The sequence below is a fragment of the Candoia aspera genome, chromosome 13, assembly GCF_035149785.1.
Source record: "Candoia aspera isolate rCanAsp1 chromosome 13, rCanAsp1.hap2, whole genome shotgun sequence".
Classification (NCBI taxonomy): Eukaryota; Metazoa; Chordata; class Lepidosauria; order Squamata; family Boidae; genus Candoia; species Candoia aspera.
In genome coordinates, this window is record NC_086165.1 from 5,152,821 (window position 1) to 5,177,344 (window position 24,524).

General features: G+C 48.4%; 1 protein-coding gene across 2 annotated transcripts; it reads left to right on the plus strand.

The window, feature by feature from the left end:
* Nucleotides 1–768: 768 nt before the first annotated feature.
* On the plus strand, nucleotides 769–15,550 carry PML (PML nuclear body scaffold). 2 transcript variants are annotated; one of them, XM_063313974.1, is made up of 8 exons: nucleotides 769–1,267; nucleotides 7,263–7,739; nucleotides 8,362–8,945; nucleotides 9,290–9,345; nucleotides 10,236–10,334; nucleotides 11,878–12,130; nucleotides 12,704–12,756; nucleotides 14,177–15,550. In XM_063313974.1, exons 2-8 carry the CDS (start codon nucleotides 7,264–7,266, stop codon nucleotides 14,177–14,179), a joined length of 1,524 nt encoding a protein of 507 aa, XP_063170044.1. In that variant the 5' UTR covers nucleotides 769–1,267; nucleotide 7,263; the 3' UTR covers nucleotides 14,180–15,550. The 2 variants fall into 2 exon arrangements, with proteins under 2 accessions (XP_063170044.1, XP_063170045.1); XM_063313975.1 differs by having other exon boundaries at nucleotides 1,148–1,310; nucleotides 14,177–15,549.
* The last annotated feature ends 8,974 nt before the right edge of the window (nucleotides 15,551–24,524 follow it).

Sequence of the window (24,524 nt, forward strand, 5' to 3'; positions counted from 1 at the left end):
GAATACTGTGCTATATAACAGCGTGTTATGTGTAATCTGGGCAAAGCAAACAGATCTCCTTACCTTAAAGATAGTTCTGCAAGGTGGCATTTCAGTTTTGCTGTTAAGCTTCCTAAACAAGAACCAGATGTGTGTGTGATGCTCAGTCACCTTCTAAGAGACAAACAGCTGCAGCCAAAACATGGTTGTAGTTTCAGATTTGATGTTGTTTATTCGTTTACTGGCTTCCGACTCTTGGTGACTTCATGGACCAGCCCACGCCAGAGCTTCCTGTCGGTCGTCAACACCCCCAGCTCCCCCAGGGACGAGGGGAGCAGTGAGAAAAAAAAATGGCTAACTTATTGTGACATGCTAGAATTTTGTCAAGGAGAATGCAAAATAAAATCAAGAGAAGATCCAGCAGCAGAAAGATACACTTGTCAATTGCTTTCTCATGTACAATTGCTAGAAAGATTTAAAGTAAATAAAAGAACTTTTGGTTTTGGGCACGGCAAGACTGAGCTTGAAATAGAATTGTGTACAAACGAGGGAACAGGTTATTTAGCATTTATACATGCTAAAATGTATAAACGTTACCTGTTGCTGTGAGTGCAGGACCCATTAGACTAAAATTACGGAAGAAATACACCGATTGTCACTGAATATCGGGCGAAACTTCTTCCTAGTAGGAGCAGATAGAGAAGAGAATGCGGTCCCTTTTCCCGAAGCACGGCTTCTGAGAACATTCACGTATCTGCTGGTGGCGGCTTTAATCCGGAACCCCATTTATCCAATTTCGGCTGCGCCACCGCCGCGGGCTGGCTTGGCCCAAAAGGTGTGCAAACCGCCGGGCCGGACCCCCGCTAGGCTATGCGCCGCCCCCGCATTCCCGGCTTAGCCCAAAACGGGGAGGGGGTCACCTTCGCCCGGTCTCCCTAGGGCCCCCAGGGCCCGCGCACCCCCGCGGAGCCCGGGAGCGCGCGCGCGGAGGCGCCTTGCCCTCCAGCGCGTCGAGCGCCCGTTTGCAAAGAAGCGCCGTCCGATTTGGGGGTGGGGGTCGGATTCAAGAAGGGGGCCCGACCGAGGTCCGGATCCGAGTCGATTTCCGTGCCAGATCCCCTCCCCAGGCGCTGCGGCTGATTCTCCTCCTCTTTTTCACCACCCCCTTCCTGTCGTTCCTCCCTCCGGCTGCGCCCGTCCTCGCGAGGAGAAAACGAAACTTTCACTCCTGCGCCTTCGTGCCTTCTCCTCCGCCCGGGGGCTGCAAGCGGTCGGGGCTTCCAGGAGGGTAAGCCCCCCCGCACCCATCGTCCCCTGCCGTCGATCCCAGGGTACTTTCGGGGCGTGACGTCCGGTGTGCGTGTTCTGCTCCAGGGGTCTCGGCGGGAGGGATGGGGGGCTTGTTCTCACGTGGCTGAGGTGCGACCCGAGGAACGAGGTGCAGGGCGGTCGAGGAACGGGAGAGCGGCTCGGGGCAGCTGCGCGAGGGCCTCTTCCCCGCCTGGACCTCGTTCCGACGTGCCGGACAGGGGCCGGGCCGGGCTTGCGGGGACTCGAGAAAGGAGGGGGTCCCGATGAGGTGGTCGCTGACGCGCGTCTCGTATCTGGTTCGCGGGTTTATTAGACCGCCGGTGGTGGGACTCGGGAAGTAGAGGTCCTGCGTTGGTACTTCGGGGCAATTTTCGCCTGTATTTGCACGCGCGGCTGCTAACCCGCGGTTCTGGCTTGTTTGCCTCTTGGCAGATGTGCCAGTGTCTAGTCCAGTGTTTCTCAACCTTGGCAGCTTGAAGACCTGTGGACTTCAACTCCCAGAGTTCCCCAGCCAGTTTTGCTGGCTGAGGAATTCTGGGAGTTGAAGTCCACAGGTCTTCAAGCTGCCAAGGCTGAGAAACACTGGTCTAGTCTGTGAAAAAGCTGCATGTTGCACTAGCCACCAACATTACACTAGAAGAGTACTCTGCTCAGTGGAAATAGCCCCCTTCCCCACCTTGGAGAGCTTCCTAAATAAATTAGAACTTGGACAGGGGACCACAAGGAAATCCTAGAGTTGTAGACGAGACCAGGAACTTGAAAAAACATCCTAGAAAAAGGTGGCGGTGATTCTGTATCATTGCCAAGAAAACTGCACGGACATGTCCCTGGAATTGCCAAGAGACTTTGCTTTCACATTAACACAAGGCCGATTTTATTCTGCCTGGCAGTGGTGGAAGCCTCTGGCAGGCTGGCTCTTCCTGTTAGAAACGAAATAGAAGCAAAGTTAGACATTTGATCTGAACTCCTTGAGGGTGCAGGAACTGTACATACACAAAAAGTGTTACAGGAGTGAAATAACGTTTCCTTTGCTACTCTTTTGCTTTTAATAGCAGCCTATTCCTCCCCCCTTCTTTAAAAAAAATGTTTCCAGATAATGGGAAGGGAACTTTTATTTTTATTTTTTTAAATCAATTCTCTTTCTATGCTAAACAGGATTACTCCCCTTGCCACTGAGATTCTATGAATGGGTAGGGTTAATCCCCACCTTCCCCAACTAGGTGCCCTCCAGATGTGTTAAATTAAAACTCACAGCATTCCCCTGGGGGCAGAGAGCTGCCTAGTCTGTCTGGAAGGCCTCAAAGGGCCAAGGAAGGCTGATTTACTGGCCTGGCTTGAACATGGCATTAATCTGGAATGTGCAAACCCAACTTTAAAAAACAGCAACTACAGTTTTGCATATTATGCTAACAATCCATATGTGTTAACTGAGCAAACCATGATTAAGGGATTGCAGCTTTGGCTGAGATGGGTTTACAGATGATACTCTCTTATACTCTTAAAATTAAACAAGAATGATTCTGCTGATACCAAAGGCTGACCTGGTCCACATTTGGCTTCTACTGTGGCAGACCGGACATTTTGAGGAGTGCAGAAACAGAGAGAGAGAAAGGAAGAGAATTTGAGCTAATAAAAACCTCCCCAGGTCAAATCAAGATCTTAATCATTAGCTCAGGTGGATTAAACAAACTTTGAAAGGGTCCAGGGATCAGCTCTGCAGCCACCAAAATAGGTGCATTTTTATATTAAAAAATTCCCTTCCCACCCCGATGGGTGGTATGTGTCTTCCTCCACCTGGGGTCCTCCACCAGAGGCCTGGGAGTTTGAGGGTTCTGCGCAGGATCTGAGTTGTTCCTAGCATTGCACTCTTCTGGCCAGAGAGCTTGGACGTTGCTCCTGGGATCTGTGGGAGCCCCTCTCCCAGCTTGGGAGTCACAGCCCCAAGTGCCCCTACCACCACAGGGACCACTTTGGCCTTCAGTTTCCACATCCTGTCTAGTTCTTCCTTCAGGCCCTGCTAACCTTCAACCCTTCTTCTGTAAATTGCTTCATAATCCTGAATGCCAGCTTTGTTCCCTGGCAGGATGGATTTGAAGCACTGCAAATATAAACATTCTCTTCCCACCCCTATGGGTGGTATGTGTCTTCCTCAACCTCCTCGGGTCCTCTACCAGAGGCCTGGGAGTTTGAGGATTCTGCACAGGATCTGAGCTGTTCCTGGCACTGCACTCTTCTGGCCAGAGAGCTCGGATGTTGCTCCTGCAATCTGCTGGAGCCCCTCTCCCAGCTGAGGAGTCACAGCCCTGAGTGTTCCTACCACCACTGGGACCACTTTGGCTTTCACTTTCCATATCCTGTAATACACACACACACACACACTGTGTGTGTGTGTCTGTGTGTATGATTAAAACTTCTAAAAAAGATAAAAACTAATACAAACTAATATAAATTAAGGAAGAAAAAAGAAAAAGAGAAAGCAAAAAGTGCAAGGAATGAAAGAAAAAAAAAGTTGAAGAAAAACAGAAAAGGAAGGGAAAAAAATACAAAGAAGCGGCTTCCGATATTCTTCACAGCAGTTATAAGCCTTTCTCCAACTTTTGACCCTGGAGGAACCCTTGCAATATTTTTCAGGCCTCAGGGAACCCCTGTACATTCAGGCCCCAATATAGGTAAGAAGTTACAAAATTATGGTATCTGTTTCATGTGTAGGCCCGTAGGTATGCACTAACAGTGTTCTTAAACTAAAAATAAAGAATGCAACTGTAATGATTGCCTATCCTAACAGAGTCAGACTCACAAGCAGGTACTTAATGATATCTGATTTATTAAAGAATAGTATGCAAATACAGAGAAAGCTGAGAATGAGTAAAAGCGCGCCAAATACAAACTAAAAACCCTCGCCTCAAACGTAATCCCTCCCCTCGCCCTGCCGTTGCAAACTCCCCCCCCCCCAGGTGCTGGTAACCGTTTGAACTGCCATCCTGGGAAAGTAACCTTGAACACACGAGATAACCCAAACACATTCCAACCCAGCAGCCAACAGATAACAACTGCCCGAAGAGGAATCTTCCTCCCTCCCGAGATCAAACACGTATCAGGCAAATGACATGCGAAACGTTATGATGTACCAAGCACATTGAAACGGTGAACATGACATACCGCCCCCCCCAAAAAAACTAAGGAGCAGGTTTCATAGGATAAGCGAGATGAAAGTGTCTAACTAAAACAGGAGAGTGAACATCACTCGCAGCCACCCACTCAGGGTGGGGGAAATGCTTCCACCGAATGAGACACTGCAAGGTGCCACTCACCAAAATGTGGTCGCGCCCTTCCTCTACCACCTGCCCAGCGGTGCCCTTTAAAGCAGGTGGCTGACGTTTCCCGCTGGTTGGAGCAGATCGGGCTCCCCCTCGTCCCCGAAATAAGGGACTTCCTCTGCCTCGGTCTCAGCCAAAGCCGCCTTCATCTTCCTGGGCAAAGAGGGAGATTTCCCCGACGACTTTCCCGGACGTTCCTCGGTCTTTCCTTTTGGGCACGCTGCCGCTCGGTGACCTTCCTTCCCACATCGGAGGCATTGTCCCTTCGCGTAGCGGCGCTCTCTCTCCTCTTCCCACGCACGTTGCCCGGGCTTTCCAGTGGGTGCAGTGGTGCGGGAACCCTTGCTGAGCTTAGCATATTTCATCACCCTTCGGTGAGCAAAAGTTTCTTGGGCATGCTCAGCCTTCCCTGCCAGCTGTATCCACTCATATAAGGAATCCGGATCATCTCGCCCAAGTGACCACCTTAGGACCTCCGTATTCAGACCGTCCTTAAAAAGTTCTATTAAGGTGGATTGGGACCAATCCTCAACTTTCCCAGCCAAAGCCTTAAATTCCAGAGCGTAGTCTGCCACCGATCGTGGCCCCTGGCACAGTTCCTTCAATGCCCGTTTTGCTCTTTCCTTAGCTAACGGGTCTTCAAAGTGTAATTTTAACGCCCACAGGAATTCCTCAAACTCCTCTAACTCAGGAGCCTCCGATTGACACAACTGCACGTACCAATCGGCCGCCCGCCCCTTGAGCTTAGTGGCAATGGCATTAATCTTAGCCCTTTCTGAACGGAAGCACTGTTCCCAGTCATCCATATAACTTCTTGCATTGGTAAGGAAGAACGACAGCTTGGTTGGATCTCCATCAAACTTAACGGTAAAGTCTTTTATCCCCGCTCCGGGCGGCCCCTTCGTCACAGCTGGACGATCGGGCTTCCTCGTAGCCCCCAAGGATCTCCGCTCTCGAGGAGGGGACCTTGAAATTCTCACCCTCGGTGCTCTTACTTCCTCTCGGTGTTGGGTCCTGCTCCTTTCCTCTGGGGAAGGTGGGAGCGAAGAAGGAGTCGAGTACCTATGACTGGACTCCTCTCTCCTCCTCTCTCGCGGACCCCAGTCCAGGGACATTTTTCGGAACATAAATTCTAAGGACTCCAATTTAGCCTCCAGCAGTTTTATACGATCAGGGGTTTGGGATCCCTCCTGTTTCTCTTGCCTCACCACGGTTGGGGACAATGGGTACCGCTGCTTCCAAGACGTTCTTGACGTCCCGGGTAGGGGTCCCTGTGTCTCATCCCAGGTGAGCAACTCGCCTGGTGACTCGCCGGTCGGTTCAGGGGCTCTTTTACCTCCAACCTCCTCATCTCCTAGGCTGAAGCTCGACCCCTCCCGAACTTCTGAAGTCTCTCGAGGAGGGACTCTCTCCGTTCTTATTACCGTAGAGTCGGGTTCCCCCTCGCTCGATTCCTCGCTTTCCATGGTTTGTGGATTTGGTTTGCTCATCGCTAGCACTTCCCCTCACAAAATAAATCTGGAAAGGGGCTAACAGAAAAAGTTTTTAGATTCTCAGCTTTATGTAATGATTGCCTATCCTAACAGAGTCAGACTCACAAGCAGGTACTTAATGATATCTGATTTATTAAAGAATAGTATGCAAATACAGAGAAAGCTGAGAATGAATACAAACTAAAAACCCTCGCCTCAAATGTAATCCCTCCCCTCGCCTTGCCGTTGCAAACTCCCCCCCCCCCCCAGGTGCTGGTAACCGTTTGAACTGCCATCCTGGGAAAGTAACCTTGAACACACGAGATAACCCAAACACATTCCAACCCAGCAGCCAACAGATAACAACTCCCCGAGATGGAATCCTCCGCCCTTCCCAGATGAAACACGTATCAGCGAAATGACATGCGAAACGTTACGATGTACCAGCAACATTGGAACGGTGAACATGACAGCAACTGACCTCTTTAATGTGAAGTTGCCCGAATTTGAAATAACTTTTTAAAGAAATTGTGATCTTCCTAGTGACCTCTCATGGAACCCGAGGGTGCCACGGGACGCTGGTTGAGAAACCCTGCAGTGACAGATAGACCTTGTGCTCTACCAGGGTAGTTCCTTAAAGTGGGATAAAGATATATCTTCCTTGATGCCCTATAGAGAGAGCCACAAAGGAGCATCTGGCTTAGGGATTCCACAGAGCGATCTCCACATGGGCAGAAGCACTGCTGAAAAGGGATGTTTTTATACCGTTCCCCACAGAACTGCAGAGGGTGGAGCATCCAACCTGGCCGAGGTGAAAGCCCGACAAAATTTCAGAACTAGAATCGGAGGGAGATAAGATGATGGCATGTGCCCATTTGAGAAGAATCCATAACTGTAGGGTTGGATCCAAGGCTTAAACTGGTTTGAAAATCAGTATCCCAGAAAGATGGTGCTAGAGTTGTCCCTTTGCTTTGCAGGCATGCTGGTTCCCCTTTAATTATTTTAATTAAAAGGGTATTTTAAACAAGGAGAACCAGGCAGAGACAGGAGGACGAGAGGACAGCTGTCCTTAATCCCTGTCTGAGATAACAGATTCCTGACCTTAATCGTGTCTTCTCCTGCAATTCTGGCCAGTGACCGTAATAAGACTGTTCGCCCCTTGTCTTGTCTACTTTTCCCGAAGGATGGAGGAAGAATTCCAATTCCTGTTGTGTGAGAGATGCCACAGAGAAACCACAAACCCCAAGCTCCTTGCCTGCTTGCACACCCTCTGCACCGAGTGCCTGGAAGACAACAAGCGTGTCGGGCAGTGCCCCGTGTGCGGCACTCCCATCCAGGGCTCTGACCAAGCTCCTCTTCAGGACAACCTGCTCTTTGCGAACCTCCAGGCCAAGCTGAACACCTACCAGAAGATTGTCCGGGATCAAGAGCTGCTGTGCAATTTTTGCAAAGGCATGGCAGAGTTTTGGTGCTCCGAGTGCAACGAGTTCCTTTGTCCAAAGTGTTACGAATCTCACCAGTGGTACCTGAAGCAGAAAAGCCACGAGACCCAACGGCTCGCTGACCTGAGGAAGGAGACGGCCTGGAGTTTTCTGGAGGGGGTGAGGAAATCTTGTAGCCTCTTCTGTTCTGAGCCCACCCACCACAATCAGATCATAAGGTAAGGGGGTTCCTCATCCAGGGCTGGGCAGCCTGGGGAGGTGGGACCCCCCCGATCATGGACGTGTTGAAATTCAACTGAATGTACTTGTCAGCCCTTTGAGTCGAGAAATAGGCATGGTGGGGCTTCCAGGAATAGATGGCAAAGCAGATCTGGCTTCCCCCATTCATTTTGCTCGTTGGAAGCCGTCCGGGAAGGTCGCAAATGGTGATTGTGTGACCCTGGGACGCTGCAACTGTCATAGATACGTGCTGGTTGCCAGGCACCCGAATTTTGATCATGTGACCATGGAGATGCTGTGACAGTCATAAGTCACTTTTTTCAGCGCCGTCGTAACTTCGAATGCTTGCTGAATGAATGGTCATAAATCGAGGACTACTTGTAGTCTTTGTGGATTCATTTGCCTACCTGGCCCCCTCAAAAGTCTGGTGAAATTAAGATAGTCTTAATGGGTGGTGGAAATCCTATAGATAGAGGCCATTCTCTCATAAACCAGGCCCCAAGCTGTATAGGATGCCTTTTGCTTGGAAACAAATTGGCAATGCAGTCTTTTAACCCAGGAGAGGACAGAAATGATTCAGATGCCTTTTTTTTTTTAATGTGGTCTGCCTGTGCTTAACAGCGTCTATTGTCATGGGTGCCGGAAGCCGCTGTGTTGCTGTTGTGCCCTGCTCGATGGGGAACACTACAATGCCAAGCTTTACTGTGACATCCACAAGGAAATTGAGAGGCGGAAGGAGGAACTGGGCAGGATGAAAGAGGAGCTGTTGGAGAAGAAGAGGAGCTGTGAGGATACCCACAACAGCATCCATGGGCACCTGCAGAACCTGGAGAAGGTGCGGAACGAAACCCGAGAGCTGATCCAGAAGAAAGTGCATGACATGGTCCAGTGGATCCAGCAGAAGGGGGATGAAGTCCTGGAGAAAGTAGACCAGCGACTCTGCCAGGAGCAGGAAGACGCCAAGAAGAAGCTGGAGTCTACCGAACAGATCATCAAGCGAATGGAGGCCGGTGAGCGGTTGGTGGAGAAGATGGACCTCTTTGGATCGGACCAAGAGGTGATGGACATGCACCCCTTCCTCAGAGAGTCCCTGGAGAGGCTCAGGAAAGAGAAATTGCCAATGTCAAGCTTTCAGATGCAAGTGGAGAACTTCGATGAGGTCAAAGGGGAACTCCAAGCTCTGCTTAAGAGGGTCAAAGGAGAAGGTGAGAAGCTTTCAAAGATCCAGTTCTCTGGGGATGGGCAATGGGGTCTTAAGCAAGAGGTGGAACATGATGACGGAACCTACAGCCCGATCTGTACATATACCATTTTTGCTGGGGAACCCAACCGTGCCAAAATCTTTAAAGAAAAGCAGCATGAGAGACAGATGATGATGGGAGAAGTTGTAGCGTCAACTTGCTACAGGTTGTGGGAAGTTATTTAGGGTTGGGTGCTGAACAGCTGGTCTGCCTCTCAGTTGAAGAGCAGAGGTATGACCCTATGCAAAGGACCTGAGCCCAAGCTTTGTTCAGATAAACCAAGTGTTCCTTCTCTGCTCTGCTTGTAGATGCCTGTGGGTGTACCGTTTCCATCCCTGGATCTTATAATTCCTTGGTCAATTCGGTAAGCCTGAGTTGGGTGGATGGGGAAGTGGACACTTAGTCAAAGATGTTGAGGTCCACTGGTGCTAGGCCTGGGTCTGGCTCACAGGGCACTATTTGCTCCCCTACCCTGTAGGATCCCTTCTGGAAATGGGCAGAAGGTACAGGAGATCAGGAACTACTGGAAGATCACTGATTGATCTGCAGTTGATCAGAAAAGGTCTTCAGCATCCATGGCGAAACAGTTCTTAAGTCGAAGTTGGACAGTTAGAATGTGGGACCTGTAGTCATTCATTTGTAGGTGCAGGTTCAGGAATGGGTGCAAGCGCATTGTGTTTTGGTTCCAAGCCCAGAGATGCAGCTGTTGGACTAACAGCTGATGGTCCAACAACATCTGCACCAAGCCTTGGTGACATAAAAATGACAGCAAGGCTCACAATATCATCAGATACACGATGCAATTACTTACCTAAGTTATGTCGCTTGCATTATGATGTAATGGTGTTTCTGTTGTCACCTTCCCCCATGGATGCCCATGCACTGAACTCCATCTTCCTATTTATTTTGTGCCCTGTAGTTCATGCTGCTGACTTGCCTCATCTTAGAATAAGATCTCATCCAATCCTTGGATCAAAAACTCATTTTCAATTCTAAGTATGAATGTTGGCTTATTTGAGTGCAACCAACCATGGTCTTGGCTTCAAGCAGAGGAGGCATGAAGCCAGGATGCCAACATCCTTTTAGGTGTGAATACAGCCAGTGGGTATAGCATTTCTTAAATGCTTGATCAGGAATATCATGCCTCACCTTGGTCCAGCCAGGTGAGTTATCAAGGGAGGCCAGCTTCCTTCTGCCCATCTCTGTTGGCATTAAAACTCTTTTATTTCTCTTTTTGTTACTATTTGCATACAGGAAGGTCTGCACAATGAGAAAAACCAGCCCAAATCTCAGGGGATGAAAGTGCAGGTGCCCACGTACACTCTCAGCCTTGCCAAAACACCACGGGGTTTTGTAAGTTTTGGTCATCTGCCATAACTTTGAGTTCTTTCACTCTTTCAGATTTCTCTTCCCTGCTGGTCTGTTTCAACTTTTGGGGGGGTTCCATTTTATCGTGGCAGGGAAGAAAGTCAGTAAAAACACTGAATTTTCACTGAAGCAGGGGTAGGAATATTTCTATTCTGAAATCAGTTCTTCTTGGCTTTGCTTCTAAATTAAATTAACATGCATTTGACCATAAATGGCTGCCTGCTCATTTTCCCCCCTGAAGAGTCAAACCTGCAATAATGTTAGTTTATTCACTGCTTTATTTTCTTTCCAACCCATAGTGTAAGCACTGAAACCTGTTCTGATGGAAAAGAAAATTCCTAGATAATGAGGACTTTTTGAAGAAGAATCAGGGAGGTGGGATTTATGACTGACTAGACAACCTGTGACCCGTTGGGTCATCGTTTCAGAGATATTTGCTTACCAGATTCCTCGATGCCTTCAACAGTGGCAGAGCTTCTAATCTACTGGAAAAGTTCTTAAAAATTCAGGGAGACACTCAGAGATGGATCTGCCTTGAAAGTAGCCCATGTTGAACTGTATGGCCCAGTCAAACATCAGGAGTTGACCACAGGAAATGCTTTATGACCTTTTGTATTATGTCATTAAATGTTTTATGATAATTTTTAAGTCATAGAATGTTTTATAAAAGTTGCCAAATTTCTATTCCATGGGAGTCATGGGTCCTGGATTTTGGACACATTCTGTAAGTTAGCCCATTTGAGGGACCTTGGTTCAAAAATGGTTGCCCTACGATGCACCGTTTCGTCTGGTTAAAGGTTACAGACAGGAGTTTTAGTAGTATAGAGATTCAAGAGCTAGCCAATCAGGGATTGTGGAAATCTCGCTGGAGTTTGTTTATTGAGTAAGGATACTTTTGCACCATTTTCTGTGTAATCTTCGCAAAGCAGTGCACGGAGAGTCAAATAAAATAAATAAGTGACAATGCAATAGCATCATTACAATATATTAAAAACAATAGGCAACCACATTTTATTCTTTAATTTTTATTATTAAATTTATACAGTGCCCATCTCACTACAGTATAAAAGTGACTCTGGGCGGCTTACAAATAAAAACTATGAAATTAAAAGGTGGAGAGAGCATCTTAAGCCACCCAGCATTCCCAGGGCTGCCTACCACTCTTGGATGCCCAAGCTAGTTGGCAGACCCAGGTCTTGATGCTCTTCCTGAAGGCCAGAAGAGTGGGAGCCAACTTCACCTCAGGGGGCAAGATGTCCCACAGGGCAGGAGCAATGGCAGAAAAGGCTCTTGTCCTCGACCCAGTGGAATTTGCTTGAACCATATGCATTTGAAAGGCAGGTAAAATGAATTGCTGGGGAAAAATCATCCACGTCTAGGCAGGGAATGTCTCAGTGGCAAGATGACTCTTCATCACTTGGTAAAAGATGAGATAGTATCTGGTGGCTCTGTTTGTTGGCGAGGAAAGCTGTGTTTGCCTGCGTTGGCCTGGTCAAAGTTTTAGAAGTCTCTTTGATCTGGATTTTAGACCACCTCGATCACCTCACCAGCTAAGCGACCAGTGGCCCAGCTGGAAAAGGCCATCCAGGCTTCTCCCAAGATGATGAAGTTGGAAGGATGTGGGTCTGGCGCTGCTGAAATCTCCAGCAAGCCAGTCCAGGAGGACGGCCCCAGGCCTCAGAAGCCTTTGTTCCGCGAGTCCACCCCAGAGCCTGAGCAAAGAGCAGCTGCCATGACATTGGACATCCTGGAGAATTCGCCTTTGGGGATCTGTGAATCAGGTAGGAGGAAAGGAGGCAGGGCATTTAAAAACCAAACCAAACCAAACCAGACCACAGGTTGCACCGTGGGAAGACTTTCTCCAGTGGAGAGATGAAACGACACCATTCAAAGTGGCCCTGGACGTCCCAGCACGAGGCTTCTTGTGTGGAGAGACAACTTGCATCAGCTGGCTTGACAGCTGGTGCAACTGAAGTTCTGCAAATGGTCAGCCCTTCGAGGTAGTCCAGACAGGAAACCAAAACCGTGAACACTACCTTTATTGTAAAGTTACAGGAACAGAATCTTGCAAGTCTGAAAGCATTTCCCCCCTCCCTTGCCTTTACGTCTCAGGGAACTAGGGAGGGTCCCTTCTGAGACACTTCCTCCCCTCCCATTCCTTCTGTGGGCTAAGATGTCTTTTGTCCGACCCCTGCTGTGGCTGTGGCTCTTGCTCCTGTCTCCCAAGGTGATTCTCGCAGCCGAACGCACAGATGGACCGGTCTGAGCCCTCAAATGCCCCCTGCCTCCAAGATGCTAATTAACGAGGTCTCAGCCTATTGTGTGGCATTCACACTTGTGGTTTTTTTCTCCAGAGGTCGCCAGTATTGTGATCAGTAGTTCTGAAGACACTGAAGATGACATTGCGGTGAGTGTGAAAAGGAGGTCCTGGCCCTTCAGGACTTCAGTGAGGCGTTAGGATAAAGCAGCGGATGTGTTCTGAGGGGAAGCAGATGGCAGGTACACCAAACGTTGGCAGGATAGAATGAATGCCAGTCGGGGGTCCAAGGGGCCAGCCAGTTGCCTTTCCGCGATATGCCAGTGCATTCCTCTTTTCTGCCTCCCTTGGCAACCGAATGTTATTGGTCTAGCTCAGGGTTTTTCCGTAGCATCCTCGGGTTCCACGAGAGGTCCCTCGGGGTTCCCTGGGAGATCACGATGTATTTAAAAAATTATTTCAAATTCGGCAACTTCACATTAAAGAGGTCAGTTTCCTTCTTTATTTTCCAGTTTACGAACACCGTGAATGCATATGGACAGGCCTACCCATGAACCGAATAGAATAATTTTGGAACTTCTGGCCGATATTGGAGCCTGAATGTGCAGGGGTTCCCCGAGGCCTGGAAAAATATTTCAAGGGTTCCTCCAGGGTCAAAAGGTGGAGGAAGGCTGGTCTAGCTCAACTTTCTTTTTATAGTGTCCTCCCACCCACCCGAACATGATGTTCCTTCCCTCTTGTCTATGAGTGCTGCAGCTTTGTGACTATCTGAGGATCAATGTACTGAGAATAAATTTGCTGCAGGCCTATCGTGGTTTTAGCAAAGAGAAAGGGTGGAGTGACCACTTGGAGGTAGGGCAAGTGGGGCATTTCTGACCCTCTAGATCAGTGTTTCTCAACCTTTGCAATGTGAAGATGTGTGGACTTCAACTCCCAGAATTCATGCTGGCTGGGGAATTCTTGGAGTTGAAGTCTACCCGTCTTAAAGTTGCAAAGGTTGAGAAACCCTGCTCTAGATATTGATTGATGATTTCCCATCATCCCTGGGCTGATGGGAGTTGTGTTCCAGCAACACCAGGAGGGCTGCTGTTTCCCCACCCTACTGCAGCAAGTCAAAAGATGCATCGCACTGAAATCTTTGGTTCCTGTGAGAAGCAGGTTGATAAACTAGGGGCACCTTTGATCAAGGACCTTTAGAATTGCATTCTTAAATCAGAGGACCCTTTAACTGCTTGCCTTGTGCCAACAGAGCCTCCCTGTTTCAAGAGCAGTCTACCTGAGCTGTCAGTTGTCAGGGAATCAGGGCAGTTTTTAGGCCATGTGAATTTCTTGGAGGCACCCAATTGGTCATAGTGGCAAAACAGGATGTTGGACTAGTCCAGCCTTCCCCAAGCTGTTGCCTTTAGAAGTGTTGGGATTAGACCACAAGCTGGACTAAGAATTCTGGGAGTTGTAGTCACAGAGACCTGGAATTCTGGGGGTTGTAGTCACAACACTGGGAACGGCTGGGTGATCTTTTGGCCTGATCCAGTAACATTGGTTGAGGAGTTCCACTCTCTTTCTTTTTCAGTGACTATCTGCCTGTTCCAGACTGGTTTCCAGTAAGCTGAGCCTGACTTAGTAGCTGTAGGACAGATGTGCTATTCCCAGTTTTCTTCGATGCTTCTTCCAATCGCATCCTGTAGAGTGGGGCAGCCCCGTCTCCTAGCACCAATTTGGGGCTGTTGTTTTACTCCAGTGCCTCTGCGTTGTGAAAAATGTCTTTCCTTCTCCTTATTTGTGCACCGTTTTATCTAGGCTGTAATAATGGCGCTGGATTTTGACTCATGCATTGCTGATCTTCTCCAGTACCCTGGATGGCAAAATACGATGGGGCTGAAGAGCAAAAAGGTTTTCTCCCTCCGCTTGGCTCCTAGATTTTGCTACCTGCCCATTCTGCGAAGCGTTGCTCCCCAATAGCCTTCCCTTGTTTTCTTTGCCTTGTTTTTAGCCATGTAACAAGGAGGACTAAAGGTGAGCAGCCCTACATCTTCAGTCAGTGGATTTGGCCCGGCTGGCTCCCTGGTTATCACAGGACATCTGTATGACCTTTTCGTCGTACTTTTTTTAAAGGTCAAAGATGCTGTTTGCTGCTTCTCATATATTATTTCTCTTTTTTCATGTACATTTTTATTAAAAGTTTTAAGAGTGATCATAAGAACTAATGCAAACTAAATTAGAACAGAGAAGATGAAAAACAATGAGAGAAATACAGGTAGTGCTTGACTTACGACCACAATTGGGACTGGAGCTTCCATCGTTAAGTGAGGCGGTTGTTAAGTGAGTCACGCCCAATTTTACGACCCTTTTTGTTGCAGTTGTTAAGTGAATTGCATGGTCGTTAAGCGAATCCAGCTTCCCCCATGACATTGCTTGTCGAAAGCTGGCTGGGAAGGTCACAAATGGTGATCACGTGACCCCAGGATGCTGCAATTGTCGAAAATAAATGCTGGTTGCCAAATGCCTGAATGTTGATCATGTGACTGTGGGAATGCTGCAGCTGTGAAGAAGCGGCTTCCGATATTCTTCACAGCAGTTATAAATACAATTATATTTTAACCTCACTCTCTAAAGTTACATCATGACTCTCTTCTTTCTATAATGTATCCTGTCTAATCATCAAAACCATAAATCACAAGTTCATTTTTTTCATTTTTTTATGCAAAAAGCCCATAAGGGGTTTCCAGTCACCAATAAAAGTAGATAATTGTCTTTTCTCTAATCAGAGAAGTCGGTTTCTCCATCTCAGCAAGTTCTGTCAATTCACCCACCATCCCTCCGTGGTGGGTAGAGCTGAATCTTTCCATCTTTGTGCATATAATAATCTCGCCGCAGTAATCATATATTGAAATAATCTTCCATGGCTTTTTTCTAACTGTTTATCCATCGATCCTAAAAGGAAAGGTTCGGGCTTCAATTAAATATTAATCTTTAAAAGCTTCTGCATCTATGTATCTATTTGAATCCAAATTTTTAAACTTTTTTACATGTCCACCAAGCACGATATTGTAAAATGTCCCATGTTGTTCATATTCCCTACATACATTTGAGAGGTCCACTGAGCCTGGGGGAGATCACCATCCCAAAGCAGGTTGGATCTCAGTTTCAAGACCAGGTCTGTTTCCCACTGATTATTCCTAGGTCCCTTCGGTCCCCTTGATGCAGTGTTGCGCTGTTAAAGGACCCAATAGCCAAAATGCTCTGGATTGTCCCTCAAGAAACTGTAGAACCTTGGTGTGTGCCCACTGTGAAAATGATGTGGAAGAGGCCATAGCCTGTCTATTCATTAAAAGAAGCACATTAATGTTGGTCTTCCTAATCAGCCTGAAAAGAGATGCAGCTGCTTTAATGAATCAACCAATGAAAGTGCTGTGTCTTAATGCAGCTCTTAAAGCAGCCCCATTGTTCCTCAAGTTGAAGTTATGACTTGGTGTGCCTGCCACACCAAGCTAGCACTGGCTTCATCATGGATTGTTGAATAATCACGGTTGGCTGGGTTCACACGGTATATTGAGCTCCGAATGGGGTTGACAAGCCACAGTGGCTAGATTCTGACAACATGCTAAGCCCAAAGCAAATAAAGCACATAATGTCTAGCCCATTTTGTGAAGTTAGCTTGTATCATGTTAGTTTGGATAAAGACAGAAACAGCAGATGGCACTCTAGCATAAGAAGAGTTAATTGGCCTTGCCTTGGTGCCTCAAAAGAGCAGAATCTCTGGGAAGTTACTGGCCGTGGGTGCAGGGCTGAAGAACTGAGCCCTCCTTTTGTTGGTAGTGAAAACTGGACAAGCCATTTTATTTTGCGTTTTCGGGAATTTCCCAAAACTTTTAGAGGAACTCCTACCAGAAAAGGAGTATCTTAAAAAGTTCACATTTCAGAAAGAAAAAATTACTAAAATAAGCTCTCCTGTTCATGCTGGTGGATAAATTAAAACAAAGACTAAGAGGTTATACGTGTTGTTTTCAGATTAAAGTGGGATCCGTTGAAGTCCACCCGTCTTAAAGTTGCCAAGGTTGAAAAACACTGTTCTGGAGGAACTTCACTGCAGCTCTAAAAGTTTGAGGCCAGCTAGGTCAATAGTGAAAGGATTGGCTGGAAACACTTGAAGGAGAGGAGAGAGGAGACATTATTGGAGCTAAGCTTTCAAGAGGCCCCAAGAAGAATTCTGGAGAAGCTCCCCTTCCTTCTAAATACTGGCCTTATGATGGCTGGTTCCATGGTAAACAGCCACCATCAGGATGCAAAGGGTTGCTTAAACCTGAAACCTCTTGTTCAAATAAGAGATTTAATAGATGAAGTTGGCTACTTTGAGATAAGTATAAAGGATGGTGAGCAATTCTAGATTTCTCTCTTAGTTTTTCTGCCTGTGGCCTGTAGAAAGGAAGAAGCTGCTGGAGGACCTGCCCTTCCAGTTGTTGGAAGGCAAGTGAGTGACCATGCTTTAACCCTTTGGTACGGTGGCTAGGAATCCCTGAATTGCAATCTTAAGGTGGTGTCCTTTTTTTTCCCAATGAACTTTACTATTTTTCAAAGTATCGTTAAAATACAAAATAGAATATAGAAAAGCTAGAGTACAGAGCTAAAGAAAAACTGTTAAAAGGTAAAAGGGAGGGAAAGTAGGAACAGGAAGTGACTTCTGACATTCTCCAGTACAGATATGAATACATTTACAAATAGAGTCTCTTACAATTCTTTAAACCTTAATACCATTACTTCTATCAGATCAAACCATTTAATCATTAAAACCCCAAATCTAAACTTCATTTTTTTCTGACACAAGCAAGTCATCTAAAAGTGGTTGCCAAGTGGACAGAAATCCAAAAACAGTATTTTCTCTTATCAAATAATGATGCTGATCATCATCTTGGGGAGCTGCTTGAAAGATGCTTGTTTACTGTGGATGCCATAATCTAGAACTGCAATTGTATGTAACAACTAATCCAAAGCAGATGCCTTCTTGTGAAGATAGGGAGGATGGGGGAGGACAGGGGGAGGACAGGGAGGTTGGGGGAGGATGGGGGAGGACAGGGGGAGGAGGACAGGAGGAGGACAGGGAGAATGGGGAGGACAGGAGGACGGGGAGGGTGGGGAGGACGGGGAGGACAGGAGGACGGGGAGGGCGGGGAGGATGGGGGGAGGACGGGGAGGACGGGGAGGACGGGAGAGGACAGGGAGGACAGGGGAGGATGGGGGAGGATGGGGAGGATGGGGGGAGGACAGGGGATGGGGAGGATGGGGGGACGGGGAGGACAGGGAGGACGGGGAAGGACGGGGGCGGGGGGATGGGGGAGGATGGGGAGGACGGGGAGGACAGGAGGAGGATGGGAGGAGGATAGGGGAGGACAGGGGAGACAGGGGGGACAGGGGGAGGACAGGGGAGGATGGCGGGGGAGGGTGGGGGAGGACAGGGAGGACAGGGAGGATGGGGGGAGGACAGGGAGGATGGGGGAGGACGGGGGAGGACAGGGGGAGGATGAGGGCAGGGAGGGCGGGGGAGGGCGGGAGAGGAAATTCCAAGGGAACCCCTTCCATGTTTTCCCCCTAGACTGGAAGGCTGAGAGTCTCAGGAGGCTTCTGAGTAATGGAAAGGTGGATCCTGGGAAACCAGCAGTATTTACTGCATACCATATTTTCTTTCCACCTAGTTTACTCTGGAATTAGACCATGTATTTTACCTTTATTTTATTTTCTTTGATATAAAGTAGCTGTACGACTAATCAATTAATAAATTATTACTACTAAAGCTAAGCACATACCAAGCATGGGAGAAGGAAGCCCCTTTCTGGAAAGGCACGGAGGCCCTATGGAAATGTCTAGCACAGATGGCATTTTTAGGGGTTCAGAAGGAGAATGGGATTTCCCCATTAGCTCCCTGGAGATGCTGAGCCCTGAACTTGTAATCTGCAAGGAATTCGTACGCCCTCGTGGTGCAGACTCTATGAGACGTGCAAGAACAAAGCATCTGCTGTCAAAACAGTTGCATTCAGGGTGGAGGAACCAGGAGACTCTCATCAGTTTCAAGGACCCTCTGTCCATTCATCAGCCAGGTGTGAATTAACTGATGATCAAATAATGAACAATGCTGGGGAGGCTGTATTCCCTGCCCCCACCCTGGGAGAACTTCATAGCTAGGAGAAAATCCAGGCTGGTCAGAAAAGGTTCACTAAGGCACTTGTGTCACCTCCTTGGTTTGAAGGAGCTACCAGGAGAGGAAGCTGGATTGTTTTCTTGCTGCCTCTCTCTATCCCTTTTCTTTTGGGACCATGTCTTTTATATGTACAGGTATTCCTCGACTTACAACCATTTGTTTAGTGAACATTCAAAGTTACAATGGCACTGAAAAAAGTGACTTACGACTGGTCCTCGCACTTATGACCATTACAATGTCCCTGCGGTCACATGATCAAAATTCAGGCGCTTGGCAACTCGCATGTATTTACAATGGTTTCAGTGTCCTGGGGTCATGTGAACCCCATTTGTGACCTTCCCAGCCAGCTTCCAACAAGCATGTCAACCAGACTTGCTTAATGACCATGGCAAAATTTGCTTAATGACCATGGCAAAAAAGGATGTATAATCAGGTGTGACTCACTTAATAACCGCCTCACTTAGTGACAGAAGTTCTGGTTCCAATTGTGGTCATAAGTTGAGGACTACCTGTAAATAATAAGCTGCTTTGTGCTGTGAGCCTTTTTTGGAAGAAGATTGGGGTAAAACACTTTAAATGTACAGAGCAATATTTCTCAACCTTGGCAAATTTAAGACATGTGGACTTCAACTCCCAGAATCTGGCTGGGGGATTCTGGGAGTTGAAGTCCACATGTCTTAAAGTTGCCAAGGTTGAGAAACACTGGTATAGAGGAACACACATTTATTTGCACATGGCTGTAGTTTGCATGCTTTTATTTGTTGACCAGGCATTCATAGGTTACTCTATTCTTGTGCGTATGGAAAAGGGGCATGTGTGTTCTAAAACAGCTTCCCCACAGTGGTTGCCTAGCAGTTGCATGGAGTTCAACTCCCAGAATTCTCAGCGATTGCCCTGCTAGCTGTGAATTCTGGGAAGTGAAGTCCACACCCTGGAGGTGTTCAGATTGGGCAAAGCTGTTCTAAACTACAGCTTCCCAGCTGCAGTTTTCAAAAGTACTTACTTTAAAACAATTCGGATCGCTTCAGACTTGCAGGGTTAGTAGAAAACATCTCTGCAGACTGGATATTGGTAGGGGTTCTGCATTGGCCATGCTGAAATATGCATGAAGTGTGAAAGCAGAGGTTGGAAGTAGAAAACCTATGTTTACAATTAACACCGTTATAAATATCTGGAGGAGTCCAGCCGCTGTGCAAAGAATCTTTTGTTGATGTGGTAATTGCACCAGACAATTTTAGTGAAAAACATGCAAGCATTTTTAATTCCCTGTAAAATAACAGTTACCTTTTGAAGCAATAAACAGCACTGCCAGCTTGAACTAATCCCCTGAAATGGCAGATATAATATGCAGCTAGCTCGATTTGCTGTGATTAATAATGTATTGCTTAGTTTAAACTGTTCTTGACAATCTCTGCAAGAGCCTGTGGCAGGGTTTTGTTCACAGTGCACAAATCCACTGCATTTATGAAAATTGATTTCACTCTTTCACCTCCCCTTTCCCGAAATAATGAAAGCCAAGGGGCAGAGTTTAGGATTAATTTATGCTGCGTAATTTCAACCAGACATAAATTCTCAGTGAAGTTAGCTCAGAAAAGCAGTTAAGTTTATAACTGGCTTATATTTTTAATCAAAATCCTTTATTCAAATGCCATTATGTGTCTCTACCTACAAAGATTGGAACCCTGCAAACCATGGTATTCCCTGTGACGCTCTAGGGAAGCGAAAGTTGGACTTGGAAGAAGCAGGATGGGAGAGGATAGACACTGTTGAACTTGAGTGTTGGTGTTGTGAGAATACTTGGACAGCCAAGTAAACAAACCAACGCATCATTGAACAAACCAGCGCAAGAGTTCTCACTCAGGGCACAAATGACCAGGCTCAAATTGTCCTGTTTCAGACACATTACGCGAAGACCCATCTCTCTGGAGAAGGCTCTGATGCTGGGAAAGGTGAAAGAAAAGAGTGGAAGAGGGCAACCAGCAGCAAGAGGGATGGACTCAGTTACATGGGGGCACCGTTGGAAGGCCTGAAGGACCAGGTTGGGGACAGATCATCATGGAGAAAATTGATGTGGTTGCTAAGGGTTGTCACCAGCTTGATGGCACACAATCAGTTACAGTGGTGATGAGTTACACTATTGGAAGAGCTGAAGAACCAGGTTAGGAAAAGACCGTCATGAAAATCTATCTCTGTGGTCGCTAGGAGTCAAAAACGACTTGGTGGCACATAATCAATGAATCAGTCAATCAGTCAAAGCACCACTGGAATCCATTTCCCTGTATAAGGTAAACCATTAGAGTTATAGTGAAGTGGGGGAAACTAGAAAGCTAAAAGGTTGTGGATTTCTTCTGCCCCTCAAATCAGTGAAATGATGCTACTTTTTAAAAATGGATATTATTTCCAAAGGCAACATAGGGAAAATCATAAAGAGCAGGACTAGGTGACTGGGGAATTCTGGGAACTGAAGTCCACACATCTTAAAGTTGCCAAGGTTGGGAAATGCTACATCAGCACACTGGGTTGCAAGTACAGAAGGAAGCCATTTGTGTCGTGAGATCACCATGTGCATGTCATTTTGGCCTCACTGCAGTTTGCTGCAGAGGCTTGTGGCAACGTCATTGGTTTAGGAAGCTGAGAATGAAATGGAATCTATTGCCCTGATAGATTGTAAAAATCGATCTTCTATGGGGCCTTTCAGTGACACCATCACCCTGGGCCCAAAACCATTAGGACCTTCACAGATTTTGCAGAAACAATTGTGGGTTTTTTGCGCAAAACTTGCCCTTTTCACTGCCTGGACAATTTATTCATAAAGGAATGATCTCCCTTAATTGCTATTTAAAAAGGGATTTAATCCCTTAAATCCCTTTTTAAATAAAAAATGCCTCCTGCTCCGCTTTTACATAAATACCAAAGATCCCTGGCATGTTTTCAATGACGTGTTTAGCATCCTGCCCAACTTGACCTGAATTTCCCCAGCTTGGAATAGGATTGACACTCAATATTTCCTGGATTGTAAACAATATGCATTCATCATTCGGAAGGTGGTAATAATAAGCCACAACAGTACTACAAAACACAGATGGCCAGTTCTGTAATATTAACAAGAATAAATATGACAAAAGCTGCAAGGAAACAGAGGCTGGGGAGCCATAAATGGAGCAAGATGTCCATCCAGGGTTGACCCTGGCATGCTGAGCTTCCATAAAGTATAAACCCATCAAGAGCTGAGAGTGGGGCCTTCTTAGCAGTTGCTGGACTTTTTTATTGGCCATAAGAAACTTCTGGAAATAAGGCCAGAAATGAAAAGAAGATGGGAACCTTTTGCTGCTGGAGTCTTGGATGATCTTTTTTCTATCCTGATCAGGAGTGCTGGGGGGCAAAAAAGTCAATATGGTGGCCTCAACCATGCAGTCACAGACCTGCTCTTTTTAAATGTTGTTTCTACTGTATGTGTCTGTTGGGGGTGGGCTATCCATTCAATCTAGGTGCCCAAACTCCCATAAACCCTAGATTCCAGGGGATGCTGAGTTTTGTCATTCCACAGTGTCTGAAGAGTCTCACGGTCCCCATCCTGTATCCTTGCCTAGCATAGCAAGCCTACCCCATACACACAGACCACTTGCACCTATTTTAATTTCCAAGGATGAGAGGGGGAGCAGTTAAGAGTCCAAGGGGTAGCCCCCTTTGTGCCACAAAGGCAGGAGAGGGGAGGGGGAGCTAGCAGCTGAAGAATACCCCAGTTTTGCTGATTTGAGTTCAGGATAGAAAAATCGGGTGGAGAAGGATGGAAACAGCTGCAGCCACAGGAGAGGAAGAGCGAGCACAGCTGGATCGTTCAGATTATTGTCCAGCTTTTGCCTTTGAGCTTCCTCTGGGCTGTTGGAAATGGTTTCCAAGCCAGAGCTGCCCACTTAAAGAGGAGGAGGAGGAAGAGGAGGATGGTAACAATACAACTCCATTCTCAGTTGGGCTGGTGCAGAGGGGGCGGGAAGGGCCCGGGGTCTTGGAGAGATCTTGACATGCTGAATATTGTATGGCTTCGCTGGGGAGGGGGCTGCGATTTCCACACCCACTGAAGAAAGGGGAGGTGGGTGGGCGGCCGAGCTGGGCGCGTCTGCGGGCGCCTCGGCTGCGCGCTCAGGCTCTCCAGCCTCTGCGGAGCTAAGGTGAGGCTGTTCCAAAGGGGTGGGGTGGGGGGCGCTGAGCGAAAGGCGCGGGAGGGGGCGAGGCCCGCTCGGGCGTTCTAGGGAAAATCCGGGACTCGGGAAGCCGCTCCCATCCCGGGGGCCAATCTCATCCCGAAGGAAGGAAGGAAGGAAGGAAGGAAGGAAGGAAGGAAGGAAGGACCCGCGGCGACCGCTCGTCCCGGCTGGGGCGGCGCGACCCGCGACCTCAGTCCCATGCCTGGAGTTCCGCAGGGCTCCTCCGCCCCCCGAAGGCAACACTCTCGGAGCCGCCGGTGAAGCGGTAAGGGGGCTGGCTGGAGTGGAGACGGGCTCCGGGGAGGCGGGGGCGTCGGGAGCCGGTAGCAACTTGTCGGCGCACGGAACAGCCCCCCTCGCCCGCCAGGGAAGCTCCCCCCCGGCGGATCCCGGTTTGCCTGGGGTGGGGGGGCTCAAGCCAGGCGGGGAGCGACCCCTGACTGTATCTGGGCAAGGGGAAGCCGACTGGCTTCAAGGAAGCGGGAGCGGGTCCCTGCAATCGGAGGAACCCGTCAGCCGGGGGCTGCTCTGGGCGGTTGGCTGGTGGCGAGTCCAGGCGTCTCGGGAGAGCGCGGGGGCTCGGCGGGCCAGCGGGGGCTCCGACTTGTTTGGGGCTGGGTCGGGATCAGCCCAGCCAACGCCCGCGCTGGCAAGCGCAGTTTATATCTCAGCCTAAAGGGTGGCATTGAAGAAACCGGGGCTTAGCGAGCTGTGTTGACCAAGTCCCTGAAAGGGAGGGAGGACTGGACGGACGGATAAGCTTGTGGGGAGGAGCGGCTTGTGTCCCACCCCGGCAAACCTTTCCGGTGGCGCCTGCCAAACGAGAGAGCACGGGGGGCGGGAGGGCGAGGCTAAGGGGAAAACTCCCGGGACAGAGAGGCATGGAGAAAGCCGCTTGGCCGTTGACAAGGTCCTTCTCCGCTGGGAACCGAGACCAAAAGCGGGGGAGGCTCCGTTCTCAGATTCGGAGTAAGTTCTCTCCGGTCTCCCCTGGCGAAAGATCAGACTCGAGCGGGTTAGGAGAGAAAAAGGAGGAAGGCAGGCAATATCGGGTGGGCAGACTACATCTGCGCCACCAGCTGACCTCTCCAGCCAAAGGCGTGTCGACCTTCGGTGTCGTGGGAACCCGGCACAGATGGTTAGTTAGCGGTTCTCTGGCAAGCCCCGATGACCCGTGTGGAAACCCGGCTGGCCAACGCAGCCGGTATGATGGCCTCCAATTGTGGCGCTTCTTCTGGCTGCGGATGATGGGGGTGGTAGTGCAAGTCTGTTGATGGTAATGCAAGTGTCCGTCGCCCTCAGCATGGAATATCGGGGTGCAGTTCCACTATCTGGGGATGATGGAAGCAGCTAACCCTCCCAATGCAGATGGCACGCCCCTGGTTGGGAGGAAAGCGGGCGGGGGTGTCTGCTCCAGGGTTGAGTGTTTTCTCCTTCCCAAGAGCCCTGGAAGGGGCTGGGGATCCTGGGGGGCGCGCGTCTCTCAGCCTCTCTCTCTTTCTTCCCGCCTCCGCAGGGCCAGG

What these genes read in the sequence shown, in the direction of transcription:
- PML (XM_063313974.1), top strand. Translation starts at nt 7,264, where the DNA reads ATGGAGGAAGAATTCCAATTCCTGTTGTGTGAGAGATGCCACAGAGAA. An exon ending in TAAGAGGGTCAAAGGAGAAG is followed by an intron (nt 8,946 to 9,289) that starts GTGAGAAGCTTT and finishes CTCTGCTTGTAG; the next exon opens with ATGCCTGTGGGTGTACCGTT. An exon ending in CCAAAACACCACGGGGTTTT is followed by an intron (nt 10,335 to 11,877) that starts GTAAGTTTTGGT and finishes TCTGGATTTTAG; the next exon opens with ACCACCTCGATCACCTCACC.